The sequence below is a fragment of the Mytilus californianus genome, unplaced genomic scaffold (assembly GCF_021869535.1).
Source record: "Mytilus californianus isolate M0D057914Y unplaced genomic scaffold, xbMytCali1.0.p SCAF_4, whole genome shotgun sequence".
NCBI classification, from domain to species: domain Eukaryota; kingdom Metazoa; phylum Mollusca; class Bivalvia; order Mytilida; family Mytilidae; genus Mytilus; species Mytilus californianus.
The window spans coordinates 71311270-71327729 of NW_026262690.1; the positions used below are offsets into that span (position 1 = coordinate 71311270).

A 16460-nucleotide genomic window follows, 5' to 3' on the forward strand; every position below is an offset into this window, starting at 1 on the left:
TCGATAGCACTGCCTGGTGGACTATCATGTGTCGTACGAACGAAACTATTTGGTAACATATATGTCTTTACTACCATCGGGGCGATAGCACTGTTGGTAGACTATCACGTGTCGTACGTACACAACTACTCGGTAACATATATGTCTTTACTACAATTTGGTCGATAGCACTGCTGGTGAACTATCAAGTGTCGAAAGCACACACTACTCAGTAAAATATATGTATTTTACTACCATGAGGTCGATAACACTGTTGGTAGACAATTACTTGCCGTACGTACGAAACTCGGTAACATATATGTCTTTACTACCTTTGGTTCGATAACACTGTTGGTAGACAATCAGGTGTCGTACGTACGTACGAAACTACTCGGTAAAATATATGTCTATACTACTATTGGGTCGAGAGTACTGCTGGTGGACTATCACGTATCATATGTACGAAACTACTCGGTAACATTTATGTCACTACCATTGGGTCGATATCATTGTTGGTTGACTAACACGTGTAATACATACGAAACTACTCGGTAACATATATGTCTTTAACTACAGTTGGGTCGATAGCGCTGCTGGTGAACTATCATGTGTTGTACGTAACGAAATCGGTATCATATATCTCGTCTACTACAATTGGGTTAATAGCACTGCAGATGGACTATCACGAGTCGTGTGAACGGAATTCGTTAACACATATGTCTTTTACTACAATTGGGTCGATAGAGCTGCTGATGGACTCTCCCGTACCGAACTCGGTATAAAAAACCACAAAAAGTATTTTGTGTTGGCGACTTTGTTTAGTTTATAGATTTAATTGTATGTTTCGTTTGATTTTTTCAGTCAGTTGTGTTAAATTTTTTTGTTGTATGTGTACACAACCGTTATTCCATTTCAATGTTATATTACAACACGGATATATCAAAAAGCGTTCTATATTGTTTTTCTAACTAATGATCATTGATAAATGGCAAGTATTGGTATAGGAATATTAAATGACCATTCAGATAGACCTATCGATTGTCCATGTCTCTAGTATCATATATGTTTATCTGTATTATGTTAGACACTATTCATTTTTAAAAGATTTTGTTATACAGAATGTATTGATACATATACTAAAATCATGAATAAAAGCCCCGACATGACAGAATGTGACACTATTCAAACGAAAAAATCCAACGCCTTGATTTATGGCAAAACAATAAACGAAAAACAAGTATGACAGACAGCAGCAAACATAAACCACTTAACTCAAGGCTCCTGACTTTGGACAAGAGAGGATACAGTATATCAATTTAATGACACAAAATTACTACGGCTATATGATTATTTTTTATCATTTTTCCATTTTTTTTTATAAAATAGAAATTTTTTTAACAATCTTAATTTTTTTTCAGATACTGTGGATTCATTTTTTTCGTGGGTACCAATTTTCGTGGATTAAGGCAAACTTACATGTTCGTGGATTTTTAATTTCGTGGTTTTTGACAATGTTTGCATACAAGCCTATAGTAAATTTGCCATTCGTTGAACTTTTAATTTCGTGGTTAACATATAACCACGAAATCCACGAAAATTGGTATCCAACGAATAATAATGAATCCACAGTAATGCCGTTTAAAACGTTCAAAAGAAAACATTTAAAGAACATGATTATAATGTCCCATTGTATTGTGTATTACATATTCCAATTAATTCCAATTAATGCGTGACGCTCGTGCATGTTACCATTTTACGGACTCCATTAACACCAGTGTGCTCCTTTCACAAAAACATAATGCAACATCGTTATGAGGAGGAACGACTGAAATCGACACTACATGCGTTTTACTGTCACTATCACGAATTTGTTGACCGTTACGTTGTGTCTTTATTTCAACTCACTAGCGACATGTTTGCGCGGTCTTAGATCTTAGGAATCTGAATATTTGTTTGATGATTGTGTCCTATTCACGATTGCGAAACGTTGACAGAAGTCACATGGCGGATAATACATGCATGGCAGGAGATGTTTGCATTGTGGACGCACATGGTCTCGCTACTTTTGGAGTTCATACGATACCCTCAGATTTTATTTGTTACCTTAATTTGCATCTTCTTACTAAATTGATTTGATTTGAACATCGGTGAACTACTGTTGTTTAACTTTATTCTTCAGCTATTTTGTAATCTTTGCTTAAAATTTTAAAATGTTCCTGTTTTAGCTCACCTGGCCTGAAAAACCAAGTGAACTTTTCTCATCACTTGGCGTCCGTCGTCCGTCGTCGTCGTCCGTTAACTTTAACAAAAATCTTCTTCTCTGAAACTACTAAGCCAATTTCAACCAAACTTGGCCGCAATCATAATTGGGGTATCTAGTTTAGAAAATGGGTCCGATGACCCCGCTTGCCAACCAACATGGCCGCCATGGCTAAAAGTAGAACATGGGGGTAAAATGCAGTTTTTGGCTTATATCTTTAAAACTAAAGCATTTAGAGTAAATCTGATAGGATTGAAATGTTCATCAGGTTTAGATTTATCTGCCCTGAAATTTTCAGACGAATAAGACAACCCGTTGTTGGGTTGCTGCCCCTGAATAAGTAATTTTAAGGAAATTTTGCAGTCTTTGGTTATTATCTTGAATATTATTATAGATAGAGATAATCTGTAAACAGCCATTGTGTTCAGCAAAGTAAGATCTACAAATAAGTCAAACATTATCAAAATTGTCAATTGACCCCTTAAGGAGTTATTGCCCTTTAAAGTCAATTTTTAACAATTTTTCGTAAATTTTTATAATCTTTCACAAAAATCTTCACCTCTGAAACTACTGGACCAAATAAAACCAAACTTGGCCACAATCATCATTAGGGTATGTAGTTTAAAAATGTGTCCGATAACCCCGCCTGCCAACCAACATGGCCGACATGGCTAAAAATAGAGCATAGGGGTAAAATGCAGTTTTTGGCTTATATCTTTGAAACTAAAGCATTTAGAGCAAAGTTGACATGTGTAAAATGTTCATCAGGTTATGATTTATCTGCCCTGAAATTTTCAAACGAATAAGACAACCTGTAGTTGGGTTGCTACCCCTGAATTGGTAATTTTAAGGAAATTTTGCAGTTTTTGGTTATTATCTTGAATATTATTAAAGATAGAGATAACCTGTAACAGCAATAATGTTCAGCAAAGTAAGATCTACAAATAAGTCAAATTACCAAAATTGTCAATTGACCCCTTAAGGAGTTATTGCCCTTTAAAGTCAATTTTTAACAATTTTTCTTAAATTTTTGTAATCTTTAAAAATTCGTCTCCTCTGAAACTACATGGACAAATTTAACCAAACTTGGCCACAATCATCATAAGGGTATCTAGTTTAAAAGATATGTCCGATGACCCCGCTTGCCAACCAACATGGCCGACACGGCTAAAAATAGAACATAGTGGTAAAAAGCAGTTTTTGGCTTATATCTCTGAAACTAAAGCAAAAGTATAATGGTTGCATTATTTCATGCATCAATTGTAAACAAAAATATCAGGTGAGCGATACAGGCTCCTTGGAGCCGCTAGTTAAATATAACTGTGGGGAGGGTGGAATATATGCTCCAGTTTTGATGTTTCCTTAGATTCGACTTGTGGATATAAAGCGAAAAGGCAAACATTTAACGCGTTCCGCTTTATGAAATAACAAAGACGAAAACATGAACACTGACATTATTGGTACAAATTTTACTGCACCATATCCGTATTTCGACAATTAATGTATCTTCATTGATGCTCGATCCCAAAATATTTGAAAATGGAAGATCCAAAACTAATTAAACGTTGAAGAGCTGATCAAAATAAAAAAAGACCTATAATTAAGACCTACTATGGAGGTTTAGCTAGCTATAAAATCAGGTTTAACCCACCACTTTCTTCGAATCATGCCAGTTCCAAGTCAGGAATATGGTAGTTGTTTTTCACTTGTTCTGTTGATTGAAAGCGTTTGATATTTGTCAGTTTTATGTACTTCCCCTATTTTGAATTTAATTTAAGTGCACTATTTTTTATATACACTTTTACCATCAACCTATGAACAACATACTGTTTAGCCTTATACAATATTCATGGTTTTAACAGAGCCTTTCGACATAACACTTTACTAACATATCCGATGCAATATTATTGATAGATCAGGCGATATGCTCTTTCAAAAATAAAATCAATGAATTGCTGCGAATCAAATTTGCTCAGCCAAACAATTTGATCCTTTTGTCTTTTGATATTTGTCAAGCCAAGCAATTTGATCCTTTTGTCTTTTGATATTTGTCACAAATATGTTCCGCTTGTCGTAGTTATTATCCTGTCCTCTTTTCCCATTTACAATGTCACTATTTAATGTAATTTAAAATATTTTGAGGACTTATTTGTTTGTTCTTTTTTTAGGTCACCTGGCCTGTAAGGCTAAATGAGCTTTTCTCATCACTTGGCGTCCGTCGTCCGTCGTCGTCGTCCGTCATCGTCCGTTAACTTTTACAAAAATCTTCTCCTCTGAAACAACTGGACCAAATAAAACCAAACTTGGCCACAATCAATATTGAGGTATCTAGTTTAAAAAAGGTGTCCGATGACCCCGCCTGCTAACCAAAATGGCCGCCATGGCTAAAAATAGAACATAGGGGTAAAATGCATTTTTGGCTTATATCTCTGAAACTAAAGCGTTAAGAGTAAATCTGAAAGAGAGTAAAAATGTTCATCAGGTTGAGATCTATCTGCCCTGAAATTTGCAGACGAATCAGACAACCCGTTGTTGGGTTGCTGCCCTTGAATTAGTAATTTTAAGGAAATTTTGCAGTTTTTGGTTATTATCTTGAATATTATTATAGCTAGATATAAACTGTAAGCAGCAATAATGTTCAACAAAGTAAGATCTACAAATAAGTCAACATGGCTAAAATTGTCAATTGACTCCTTAAGGAGTTATTGCCCTTTTTAGTCAATTTTTTACAATTTTTCGTAAATTTTGGTAATCTTTTACAAAAATCTTCTCCTCTGGAACTGCATAGACAAATTCAACCAAACTTGGCCACAATCATCATAAGGGTATGTAGTTTAAAAAATGTGTCTGATGACCCCGTCTGCCAACCAACATGGCTGACATGGCTAAAAATAGAACATAGGGGTAAAAAGCAGTTTTGGCTTATATATCTGAAGCTTAAGCATTTAGAGCAAATCTGAAGCAAATAAAAATGTTCATCAGGGTAAGATCTATCTGCTCTGAAATTTTCAGACGAATCAGACAGCCCGTTGTTGAGTTGGAACACCTGAATTGGTAATTTTAAGGGAATTTTGCGGTTTTTTGTTATTGACTTGAATATTGTTATAGATAGAGATTAACTGTAAACAGCAATATTGTTCAGCAAAGTAAGATCTACAAATAAGTCAATATGACCAAAATTGTCAATTGACCCTGAAAAATCTTCTACTTTTAATATAACTACTTGGCCAAATTAAACCAAAGTTGGCCTCAATCATCATTAGGGTATCTAACACTACTTATAATGATTTTAACCTTATTTTACATGATTTCCAAAACCATAGTAGATACAGGTGAGCGACACAGGCTCTTAAGAGCCTCTAGTTTTTCTTTTCACAGTGCTGTTTGCTTTCCTCCATATATGCATTTTGCCTCCTACTTTGTATCTTTTTGCATTACAGATGCAAATCAAAATGACAACTGGTAATATATAGATGATATCACCAGCCCAGTAGCTAGTTTCTCGGTACTGGCATGAAAATATGGATATTTTTCTATCTAAATTTGCAGTTATAAAATTTCGAAATCATTTCAAATTAAGGAATGTATCTCTCTCATGCTTAACTTTGATTCCTTATACGGGATTACCTTTAGTTTTGATCCTTTTGGTTTTATCAGCTCTTCAACGTTAGTATTATGTTATGGAATAAAAAACTATTTTGGCCTCGAGCATCACTGAGGAGACATTAACTGTCGAAATGCGCATCTGGTGCAATATAATTGGTACCGTTAATGTTATAAAAAGAGAGCATAATTACCTGTTCCTTGATATACTGATACCATGTAACAATAATCCATCAGTTAAAAACACTTTGCAATATATTGCTATAGTACATAAAAATAGAATATTACAAAAGAGAAGAAAAAAAGAGTAAAAATATATGATTTAGATTGAAACCCTATTAGGAGTGGTTCAGTATTTACAATAAATTATAATTCTAAACTAATGTTATTTCCTTAATGCAACCAGTTTTTCATAAATGGTGAACATATATAACTAGTATAAAAAAAAATTGTAAAAAAAACAACAAAAACTTATACTACCGGAAAAGGTGGGTGTATGTTGTTATGCAAATCATACACATTTTAAACTTTCAAATATATATGATTTGTTTTAGATTAAATTATTGTAAACATTGAATATTCGGAGCCTACTATATTTGCATAATTCAAGAAAAAACCCTCATTAAAATCGATAAGAACAATTTGATTGATTGATATTCTTACCGTACGGAAAAAACTATATAAACTAAAAGAATGGTTGAAGTTGATGTTGTTTAAATGAATGCAACATTAACGGTAAGTCATTAAAAGATCATCTGTATTCCTCAATTTTATTATGTTTATATTATTTATATTTGTTTACCTAATTATCCGTATAAGGAAGTAAGAAAAACACTCGCATAGTTAAAAAGTATTGTTTGCTAGAGGTAGACTATGAGTTAAACAAAAAAAGAAGATTTTTTTTTTATACTAGATATATTCATATAACCTTTTTGGTTCAATATATGAGGAGAGATATGTTTTATTTAACTGAAACTTCAATCTTTATAAAAATTATGAGATGTGGAATGATAGCATTTGAGACAACTGGAAACCATCAACCAAAAGTAAATTTCAGAAAAGAAAAGGAATTCAGAAGCATACTTTGGAACGTTTTTTCCATTTCAGTGTTAAGGTTCATCAAAAGGAACTGAAAAATATGGCCGTTTTTACACCACCAAATCTACTATGAGTACAGACAAACTGATACACCTAGGAAAGTTTTAAGGCATGGCAGGACCTAGATATATAAAAGTTATATGTAGTCTATGTTTCAATAAATTAAAAACTTACCTGGCATTTGATGTGCATTTTTTTCCAGTCTGCAGACGATAGCAAAATAAAAAAAACACATGAGTTTCATTTGAAACCGTCCACAGTAACACAGTTTAAATCACCTATTGTTTGCAGATGTCTATTGTCCATTTAAATCAATACTACTCACAACATTTATTATATGAGGGGAGCTTCTCAAACCTCTTTCCCAACTTAGTTTATTTTGGCACCTTCTTCAGGAACGAAAAAAAAAAATGAATAGCAAAATCCAGAAAAGTGTATTGTTTTCTGAAACATAAAATGCATTTAAAATTTAATTATCTAGTTCCTGCCATGCCTAAAAACTTTTCCTGGTGCACAGGTTTGTCTGTACTGAGAGTAAAATTTGTGGTATTAATACGGCCATATTAGCCAAAAGGTTATGATGAACCTTATGTATATTTCAATAAAATTTTCCGTAGAAGAAATATTCTTTTCGTCATTTACGACGACGATTAACATCTTGAAATATGTGCCACATGTGGAGCCGGTTCTGCACATCCTTTCTGAGCACCTGAGATCATCCCGGTATTTTGGTGGGGTTCGTGTTGCTCAGTCTTTAGTTTTCTATGTCGTGTTTAGCATACCCTTGTTGGTCGTTTTTCTTTTTTTGCCATGGCGTTGTCAGTTTGTTTTCGACGTATGAGTTTAAATTTCCCTTTGATATCTGTTCCTCTATTTTGAAAATCATGCGATTGATTAGTTAGTACTAAAGATCTGGTAAATTGTCTCTTCATTTAATTTTTTTTCATTATTTCAGCGCATTATTAGAAAACAAATGTCACGGTTTTTATTAGTACTCACGGTATGGAGCGTGAATGTCGCAGCACAGAAGTATCCAAAATATCTTGGTTCTAATGGAGGTGCACCAAGATATGAGCCATATCAGCCTAATCAACAGATAGCTTTACCTTCAAATGGTGGTTCACAAACAAGTGTTGGTGGTCCAAATGGAATGGCCACTAGTGGTAGAATTGCTTCTGAAGTTTTGCCAACCAGGAGTGGTAATGGCAACCAAGTAAACATTCCTTTAGAAGGAGGAAATGCTAATAACAATGTTGAAAATGTATGGCAACAACAAAACTCTGGTATGGGTGCAGGCTCTCCAAATGCGGGATCAAATTATCCATGGGAAGTAATCAGACCTGCAGTTGTTGGTGGTGGTAGTTTTAATACAGGTGGAATGCAGCGGCAATCTGCACAGCCTGGTAGAAAATCGGCGGGCAATGGGTCTGGTTTGGGCGGAATTTCAGTTGATCCAGATATTCCATATGAACAAATCCCCTATAACAATGGCGTCTTATATGATATATATCGTCAATATACTGGACCAGTTGATCATTACGTTAACGTAGCTCCCAACATTTATGATCCCTCCGCCATGTCTACTGCATTAAATGCCCCAAATTATTTGCCACCGAGTACGGCAATGAAACCAGTCAGTATACAACGCTCTGGGTCACCATCGGAGCAATTTGCCACCGATATAGGACAGGGACAAGGGATAGATATAGCAGTTGGTAATGGCAAGACTATGATACAAGGTAGAGGTGCATATCCAATTGGAAATGGAAGAACTATAGACAGAATACAATTAGGCGGACATGTTTATGAACAACCGATGGTAGATTCAGTCCAAAGCATAATAAACGGTAGAGAACATCCTGGTTCAAACGGACAAATGCTAGACATTATCACTGGCAATGATGGTTCAAGAAATGTCGAAGCATTCAATCTAGGAAATATTGACGCTATAACACGATCACACTTTCCAGGAAAAGGGGTTCAAAATGTAGTGCTGGTTATTCCAATAAATTTTGATCAGCTATTAGAACAGAGTCCGGGAACTGGTTCAGTTCTGGCGCAAAGTTTCGACCCAAATCTCATTGGATGCCCAGGTCCAAATTGTGGAACTAGTCCAGGTTTAAATTTACCTTTATCAGCAGGATCAGCTATTAACCAAGACAGTGGCTCGTTTATAGAAGTCGTAGATCAGTTAACAGATCCCAGAGTGACCGATCCAGTTGAAAATTCAGGATTTTCACCTGGATGGGCGCCTGAAATAATCACAGATCCACTCTATCCGCCACCAACGAATCAAATTATGGAAAGTCAACCAAGTTATGTATATAAACCAAAAAGTAAATTCAGCAAACCGACTTACAATAAACGACCTTATAGTAAACTAAAGCAAACATATGGTTCCTATCGTCAAACATATGAACGTCCAAGATCATACAGCAAACCAATGTATAGAAGCAAACACAATATGTACGAAAAGCCAAAAGTAAAATATGGAAAACATAAATTATTTTATAGTAACGGCTACAAAAAACCGAAAAAGTATACTAATACAGTAAATTATGGAAAGCCAACTTATCAAAAGAGGAAGTTATACAGTAAACCAAGGAAATACCAAGCAAAATCGTCTTACATTAAACGAAGATCATACAAAAAGAATTATAAGAAGGTAAATATTTAGAAATAGGAACATACTAATTCAATAAATTATCTAATATTCCATAAAGAGTAAAAAAACTGTTTAAAGGAAATTAAAAACCCGCTTCCTCTAAGTTAAACAAAATAATGTTAAAGTAAAGTGGAAAAGGAGGATTTTCAATTCACCTGAATTTAAAATAAAATAGATCACTTTCATCCAACAATGAATGCATGTAGCACACGTGGAACGAATGGCTTGTGGGGTTCGTGATGCTCTGTATTTAGTTGTCCATGTTGTGTTTTGTAGACTGCTGTTTGTTTTTTCGTCGGTTCTCGTTTTTTTGCCATGACTTTGTTAGTTTGTCTTCGACTTATGAGTTAATTGTTCCCTCGGTATTATCCGACTCTCTAGTGGTCAATAACAACGGGAACATATTAGTTATTATAAATGTATTTCAACTGTTGAAACGTTTTAGTGGCACACCAATATTCTCAAATATATATTCTTTTAATCATTTAGCGTTTCGTACATTTGTAATATGACATTTTCTATTTCAGTTCCGCGCTTATACAAAACTTATTGTCTATAATTCATTAATCAAAATGTTTAGAACTACAATGCTTAAGCTATATTTTATGTTTTCAGGGAGGATATTAGGATGACCATCTGAAATCGACACTTTTTTGTTGAAGGCGTCAATGGAATTTGTAATACTTAATTGAAATCTTACGTCCCATTTCAAATGGCAGCAAATGAAAATGCTCAAGATTGATATTCTGTTGGAAATGTGTTCTCGTCAAGGTAAAACCACTCTTTTTGCTGTTCAGTTGGATTTTGAGTTTAAACATTTCAATATGAAAATATTTTATGATTATGGTTTCATTCTTTTTTTTTATATCTTATCAAATTACTTTGCGTGTAAAAATATCTTCACCCTGTAGACTTTGTTCGATACTGACAAGTTAATTAAAATTTGCCTTCCTTACTTATACTAGGAGGCGTTGCTCATAATATTTGTGTCCGAATGGATTTCGTCATAGCCATTTTTATAGCTCCCTCAATCTTTACTTAAATTCACAGTAAAACAGCTCCATGTGTGAACTTTGTGATTATTACAATATTATGGTACAATCCTATATATACCACGTAATTATAAACGACTGAAGATACCAACATCATAATTAATTTTGAAGTGAATCTTTCGGATATAAATCAACTGATTCTGGTAAGAGATGTCCTCCGATACAAAGATGTACAAAAACATGTAAAATTTGCCATTTTGTATGAAAACGCTATCAGCAGCAGCATGTAGTGTTGATTAACATTATGATTTTATTTAAATATGTAAAACTGTTGTCAAATGTTTCGAGTATACGATACTACAGACTCTTTTATATTTAAGTTCAGTAGAAATTGACCACTTTTATATTTTGACCCTGAGAGCGAAATAAAAAAAAAAAGAAATTGACTCTACTTCTCAATTCAGTTTTTCATACGTTAGTATCCGAGCTTGCAAAATCCCTTAAGGTTGTTAATGTAATGAAAATCTCCAGTAATACTTTCTGTGCATAGTTTCATTAACAAGACAACACACAGATGCGTGTTATATAAATTTCGTTACTTTTTTAAAGTATTTGCACTACAAGCATGATGGTAACTGTCAGAAATATCACCGGTCTATGTCAAAATCAACAAGATTGGCATTAAAGTGATTTATTCTTTCAAAATCTCATCAATCTTATAAATTATGTATGAAATACCACATGATATGTTAATTTTCCTGTTATAAACATTCACTTATTACAGTTATCATAGTTCCCGCAATAAATTTAATTATAACGTGTTTTTTTCTTCTTCAATTCATCAGGACAGAAAAGGTTGATAAAGAAAAGTTGATATTTATAACTTCAAACTGTTTTTGTTATGTGTTATAATAATATTTTTTGATGATTTTTGTTATAACAATAGATATTATTATATTTCTAATTAAAGTTTTTGTTCAGTATAAGATATCAACTATTTATTTGAATTGTCATATAAGACAATATTTTCAGTTTAATTGCTTTTTTTAATGTAAAAGTCCAAAGTAGTTTATTTAATCCTGCGTATCCTACTTTTATTGTATAAACGCATCAAGTAAAATAAACGTATATTCCTCTGTGAAAAATGAGATTTTTGTTGAAAGTTTCTGTCCATAAACAAGGACAATACACGATTATGCTCTATAAGATGTTTGATAGGAAACCTCTGATGATGAACGAAAGGTAATTGTCCACCGCAGCGCACGTCACAACGGTACATAGTAATAGTATTTGTCCATCCGTCCGTCAGTACAACACTAATATCCAGTGACCATTTGTCCACAAGCTCGCATACTTGGTAGGATTATTTGTCTGTATGTTATCACGACAATACCCAATTGTCATTTTGATTTGACAATTATTGCGGGAGTTATCATGAGACTTTAATTATTTTTTACTACTGTAACTCAATAATTTGTGAACTCCGAGAGTGTTAGTGTGCAATTATGTAATTGACCATAATCTACTTTATTTTGTTTTGCAATTCTTGCAAGAGGTGTGGGACGATAACCATTTTCTTACTTTTGTAATACAAAAGAGATCTTTTTATCGCAATTTCTTTGAGACCGTTTAACAGAAAGCTTTCATACTTGGCAAGATTGTTTGTTATTATGTGTAAGTGTCAATACTCCACTTTCATTTTGATTTGCAAATGGTAACGGGGTTATTGGATTTATATTTTTACTATTGTAACACTTTAACACCTAGTGAAAACAACTGGAATCGTTAATCCGAAAGCTTTCATACTTAATAGGATTATTTCTCACCATATATAGTTCCTTTTAATTTGAGGATTTCTGGTGGAGTTATTTGACTTTGACTATCATCAGGATAGTGCAGCTATACTCACATATTATGACCGCTATAAAATGTGTAGATGTAGTATATCAGTCTATAGTTATTCATTTTACGAAACATTCTGTGCTGGGTAATGAAGTTACGCATAGTCGACTTTACTCAAAGAAACTGAGGTTCAAACTCGTTCAAACAAATTTTAATTGATTTGGCTATTCTTTTAGTCAATAACACCTCAGGTGTTCAAGTTTTGGTATCTCTTTGGCTTTCAAACAAACGTTTTTGAAATGGGATTGAGCGTTCCTAATGAAGGTTAATCAAGGTTTTTCATTATTCGGACGTTACTTGTAAACATGTATTTTTTTAGCTGTGGATACTTAATTTTGCAAATGCGTATAAAGGCAACATAAAAATATTCAATTTCTTTGTAAGATTTACTGCTTAATATTTGTTGCTTTCAGTTTTGTTCTCGAATTTTAGGGTTCCTAATGAATATAGATCTAGAAAAGCACTTTCGACGCACAATATTTATAAAGTGTTATTTTATGTTTACTACTAGCACTAGGTCGATACCGCTTCTGGTGTATTGTTAGTACCCGAGGGTATAAACAGCTCAGTAGTCATTGCTTGGTACTGCTGATTTATATCATTTCTTTTTCAAATTATCCGTTGATAAGTTTAGAAATTGTTAAGAAACTAAGCTTCCAACTTCCTCAGGCAAAGTTGACAAATTTTCTATACATTTCAGGTCCCTTTTGGTCAGATAGCTCATTACGCTTTTAATGATTTTCCCCTACTTATTGGCTTTCTAATGTTTAGATTTTTGATTTCCTGACGAAAAAAGATCCAGAGAAGCGCCTTAGACCACCAATATTTGTGTGATGTGTTATCTTCGTTTAGTGGATATTGGATGTTTACTTTTATTATTTTGATATGCATTATTTGTACACATATTTTTTATCATATTATTCGTATTATTTTTTAAGAATTAAACATAATAAAACTATTGTGCAAACTTCATTTTGGACATGGGTTGTTTTTCTTCGACTTGTGTTTTAGGATATTTCATTTTATTGTTTTTGTCCCTCCCACTCGTTATCTCAATCGAATACCATTTTACATTGATGTTTGGTGTTGTTGTTGGGCAACTGTTTCAATTATGTTTACTTCGCACTACATCTCATTAGACCTACAATTTATGTAACCAAAATAGACAGCCCCGATTAGCTCAGTGGAAACTAACTTCATAATCAACAATTTATTTCATCTGCAATTATATTTAATATGAACAGGTTACTTTAGAATCTACTCTTTTCGACAGAAAAATAAACAAACGAAATTAATAATGGTAAATATTAATTGATATTGAAACTGTGACAATTCTAAATTTGTCTGACACAACCTGTTTAGTTCTTATAATAAGGCAAATGAATAAGTTATAAGTATTATTATAATATCTCTGTGGGGTTTATCTAAATAATATCAGCTGGATACATCAAAATCTATTTCATACCCGTATAAGTTTTGTGGTTGCTAGTTCTAGTTCAAACGTTTTAATGAACTAAAAGAAAAAACTAATCAGTTATAATATTATTGTCACGAATGTATACAGTTATGACATAAACGATACCAAAATGATGATGTCATATCAGTAGTGGGGTTCAAATATTTGAACCCACTACCTACTGATTTGACATCATCCTGGCTTATCAGAATGCCTTCTGCAACATTTTACCTCATAGCGAGATTGAAATTAATTTAAATAAAATGGAGAGTGTGTCCATGGAACACAGATAATGTCGAGCTACCCTATCTTATGGTAGCATTATAATTAGTTTATGTTTATTACCTTGATTTGTCTCTTCCAAATCGATTTAAAAGATTTGATCATCGGTAAACTACTGTCGCTTTAATTAAAGGTAGTGAAGCAGATGTTCCCAACCTTTAAGTTTTAGTGTTATTTGTTGCTTGGTTCGCACATTTATTGGTAAATGGGTTGGTTGATTATCCTTGTCTGTATGTTGTCTCAGTCATGTTTGGTCCTTTTCCCCTCTTGGGATTGATTTTCTTTGCTACACTGTAAGTCCCCATTGCAAGAGAAACGTATAAACAAAAATTCAAGTATGTCAATTTATTAGTTCAAACATTTATAAATAAAATTTTCTTTTTACATATCAAATAATTGCTGATAAAAAAACTCATCAAAGATAACAGGGTTATAATTTAATACACCAGCCACGCTTTTCGTCACACAAGTCAGATCAGTAGAGCTCGAATAAAAACATTTGGAACGCCAAATTAATAACATTGAAGAGCAGATAAAATAAAGCATTACGTATGTTGCGTGAAACTAGCTTAATCCATTTATGTATAGGAGTAGGGAAACCTTGGTGTTTCAAATGTTCTGAACATCAGGAAATTCATAGAAAATGACCGTATCAATTATATTTCATGACAGCACAGAAATGTTGACTACTGGTCTGATGGTACCCTCTTGGGCGAAACGTTTGTCAGCAGTAGCATTGACACAGTGTTGTAAAACTCAACAAAGATACCAGTATTATAAATAAGTACGTCAAACATGCGCTTCGTCTCGACAGTTCAAAGACCAAACCAATAACTATGATATTAAGTGTTTTCTACCCAAGGAATAGCTGTTTTGACAAAACCTTTCGGAATTTGGGTCCCGAATGCTCTGCAACTTCGTACTTTGTTTAGTCTTTTTAACGTTTTTGATGCGAGTGTCACTGATGAGTCTTTTGTAAACGAAACGCGCTTCTGGCATATAAAATTAAAATCTTGGTATCTTTGGTGAGTTTATTGCTAACAGATAAAGTACCTGCGTGTATTAGAAACTTATCTTTATTTGTACCTGGTAAAAGAGAGGCGAAAGATACTAAAGGGACAGTCAAATTCATAAGTAGAAAATAAACTGACAATGCCATGGCTAAAAAAAAGAAACAGACAAACAACAGTACACACAATAGAAAAACACAGACTGAGCAACACGAACTACACCAAAAACTGGGGATGGTCTCGGGTGCTCCGGAAGAGTAAGCAGATCCTGCTCCACATGTGGCACCCGTCGTGATGCTCATATAAGTACAAACCCGGTTATTAGTCTAATTCGGTAGGTCCCTATCGGGGAAAAGGGGACGGGATTGTAATTACGACAATTGGAACATATCCGCTGTCATCTGTGAAACGGATATTTCATAACGTTCAACATACTCGTGATGGCGTCCGTAAAATTTATGAAGGGGTGATTTCAACTTCACCACTTAGAAGTCTTGATTTAATAGCTTCCTTGTGAGCAGCAATCCTCTATAAAGGAAACACAACCCCTAGAATATCGTATCAACTGGGAGATATATACTCTGTATGCAGGCGCTGCTGGAATGTTGCTACATAAAAATGGAAAGTTCACAATTGGGAAGCTGAAATCATCTCTTTTGTCGTAAAAATTTGTTTTCAAACGATCCTCATTGTCAATTTCTAGATGCAAGTCAAGATATGAGGCAGACTTAACTGTATTTGTTGTATCCTTTATCTCAAGTTCGATGGGATAGATGCGTTCAACATAGTCACCAAATTTTGAATTATTTAGTGAGAGAACATCATCTATATAGCGGAAAGTAAAGTTAAAGGATACTGCTAACTTCTTTTATTTCTTCCTAAGAAGTTCCTGTATGAAGTCAACCTCATTTGAATAAAGGAACAGGTCGGAAAGAAGAGGAGCAAAGCTGGCTCCCATGAGAATACCGATTGTTTGTTGAAAAAACACGTCCTCCAAACGTAAAACATATGTTGTCAATCAGAAAATCAAGCATCTTGATAATTTCAGTTTCAGAGTATTTTTTGTTTGAATCAGAGTGATTTTTCACAAAGTACGATTTGTCCCTCCTTTAGACAAGATACTTGTATCTACGTTGGCCATTCTTTTTTATGAAACAAAGCAGGACCAACTCTTTTCAATTTGTCTTTTAGTTTGGAATGGGGAATACTTGTG

The 16460-nt window shown here is 33.8% G+C and overlaps 1 protein-coding gene across 1 annotated transcript; it reads left to right on the top strand.

Moving 5' to 3' along the window:
• The first annotated feature begins 6849 nt into the window (after nt 1-6849).
• Nucleotides 6850-10409, top strand: LOC127737061 (uncharacterized). Its single transcript, XM_052247594.1, has 3 exons — nt 6850-6888; nt 7896-9605; nt 10221-10409. Exons 1-3 carry the CDS (start codon nt 6850-6852, stop codon nt 10230-10232), a joined length of 1761 nt encoding a protein of 586 aa, XP_052103554.1. The 3' UTR covers nt 10233-10409.
• The last annotated feature ends 6051 nt before the right edge of the window (nt 10410-16460 follow it).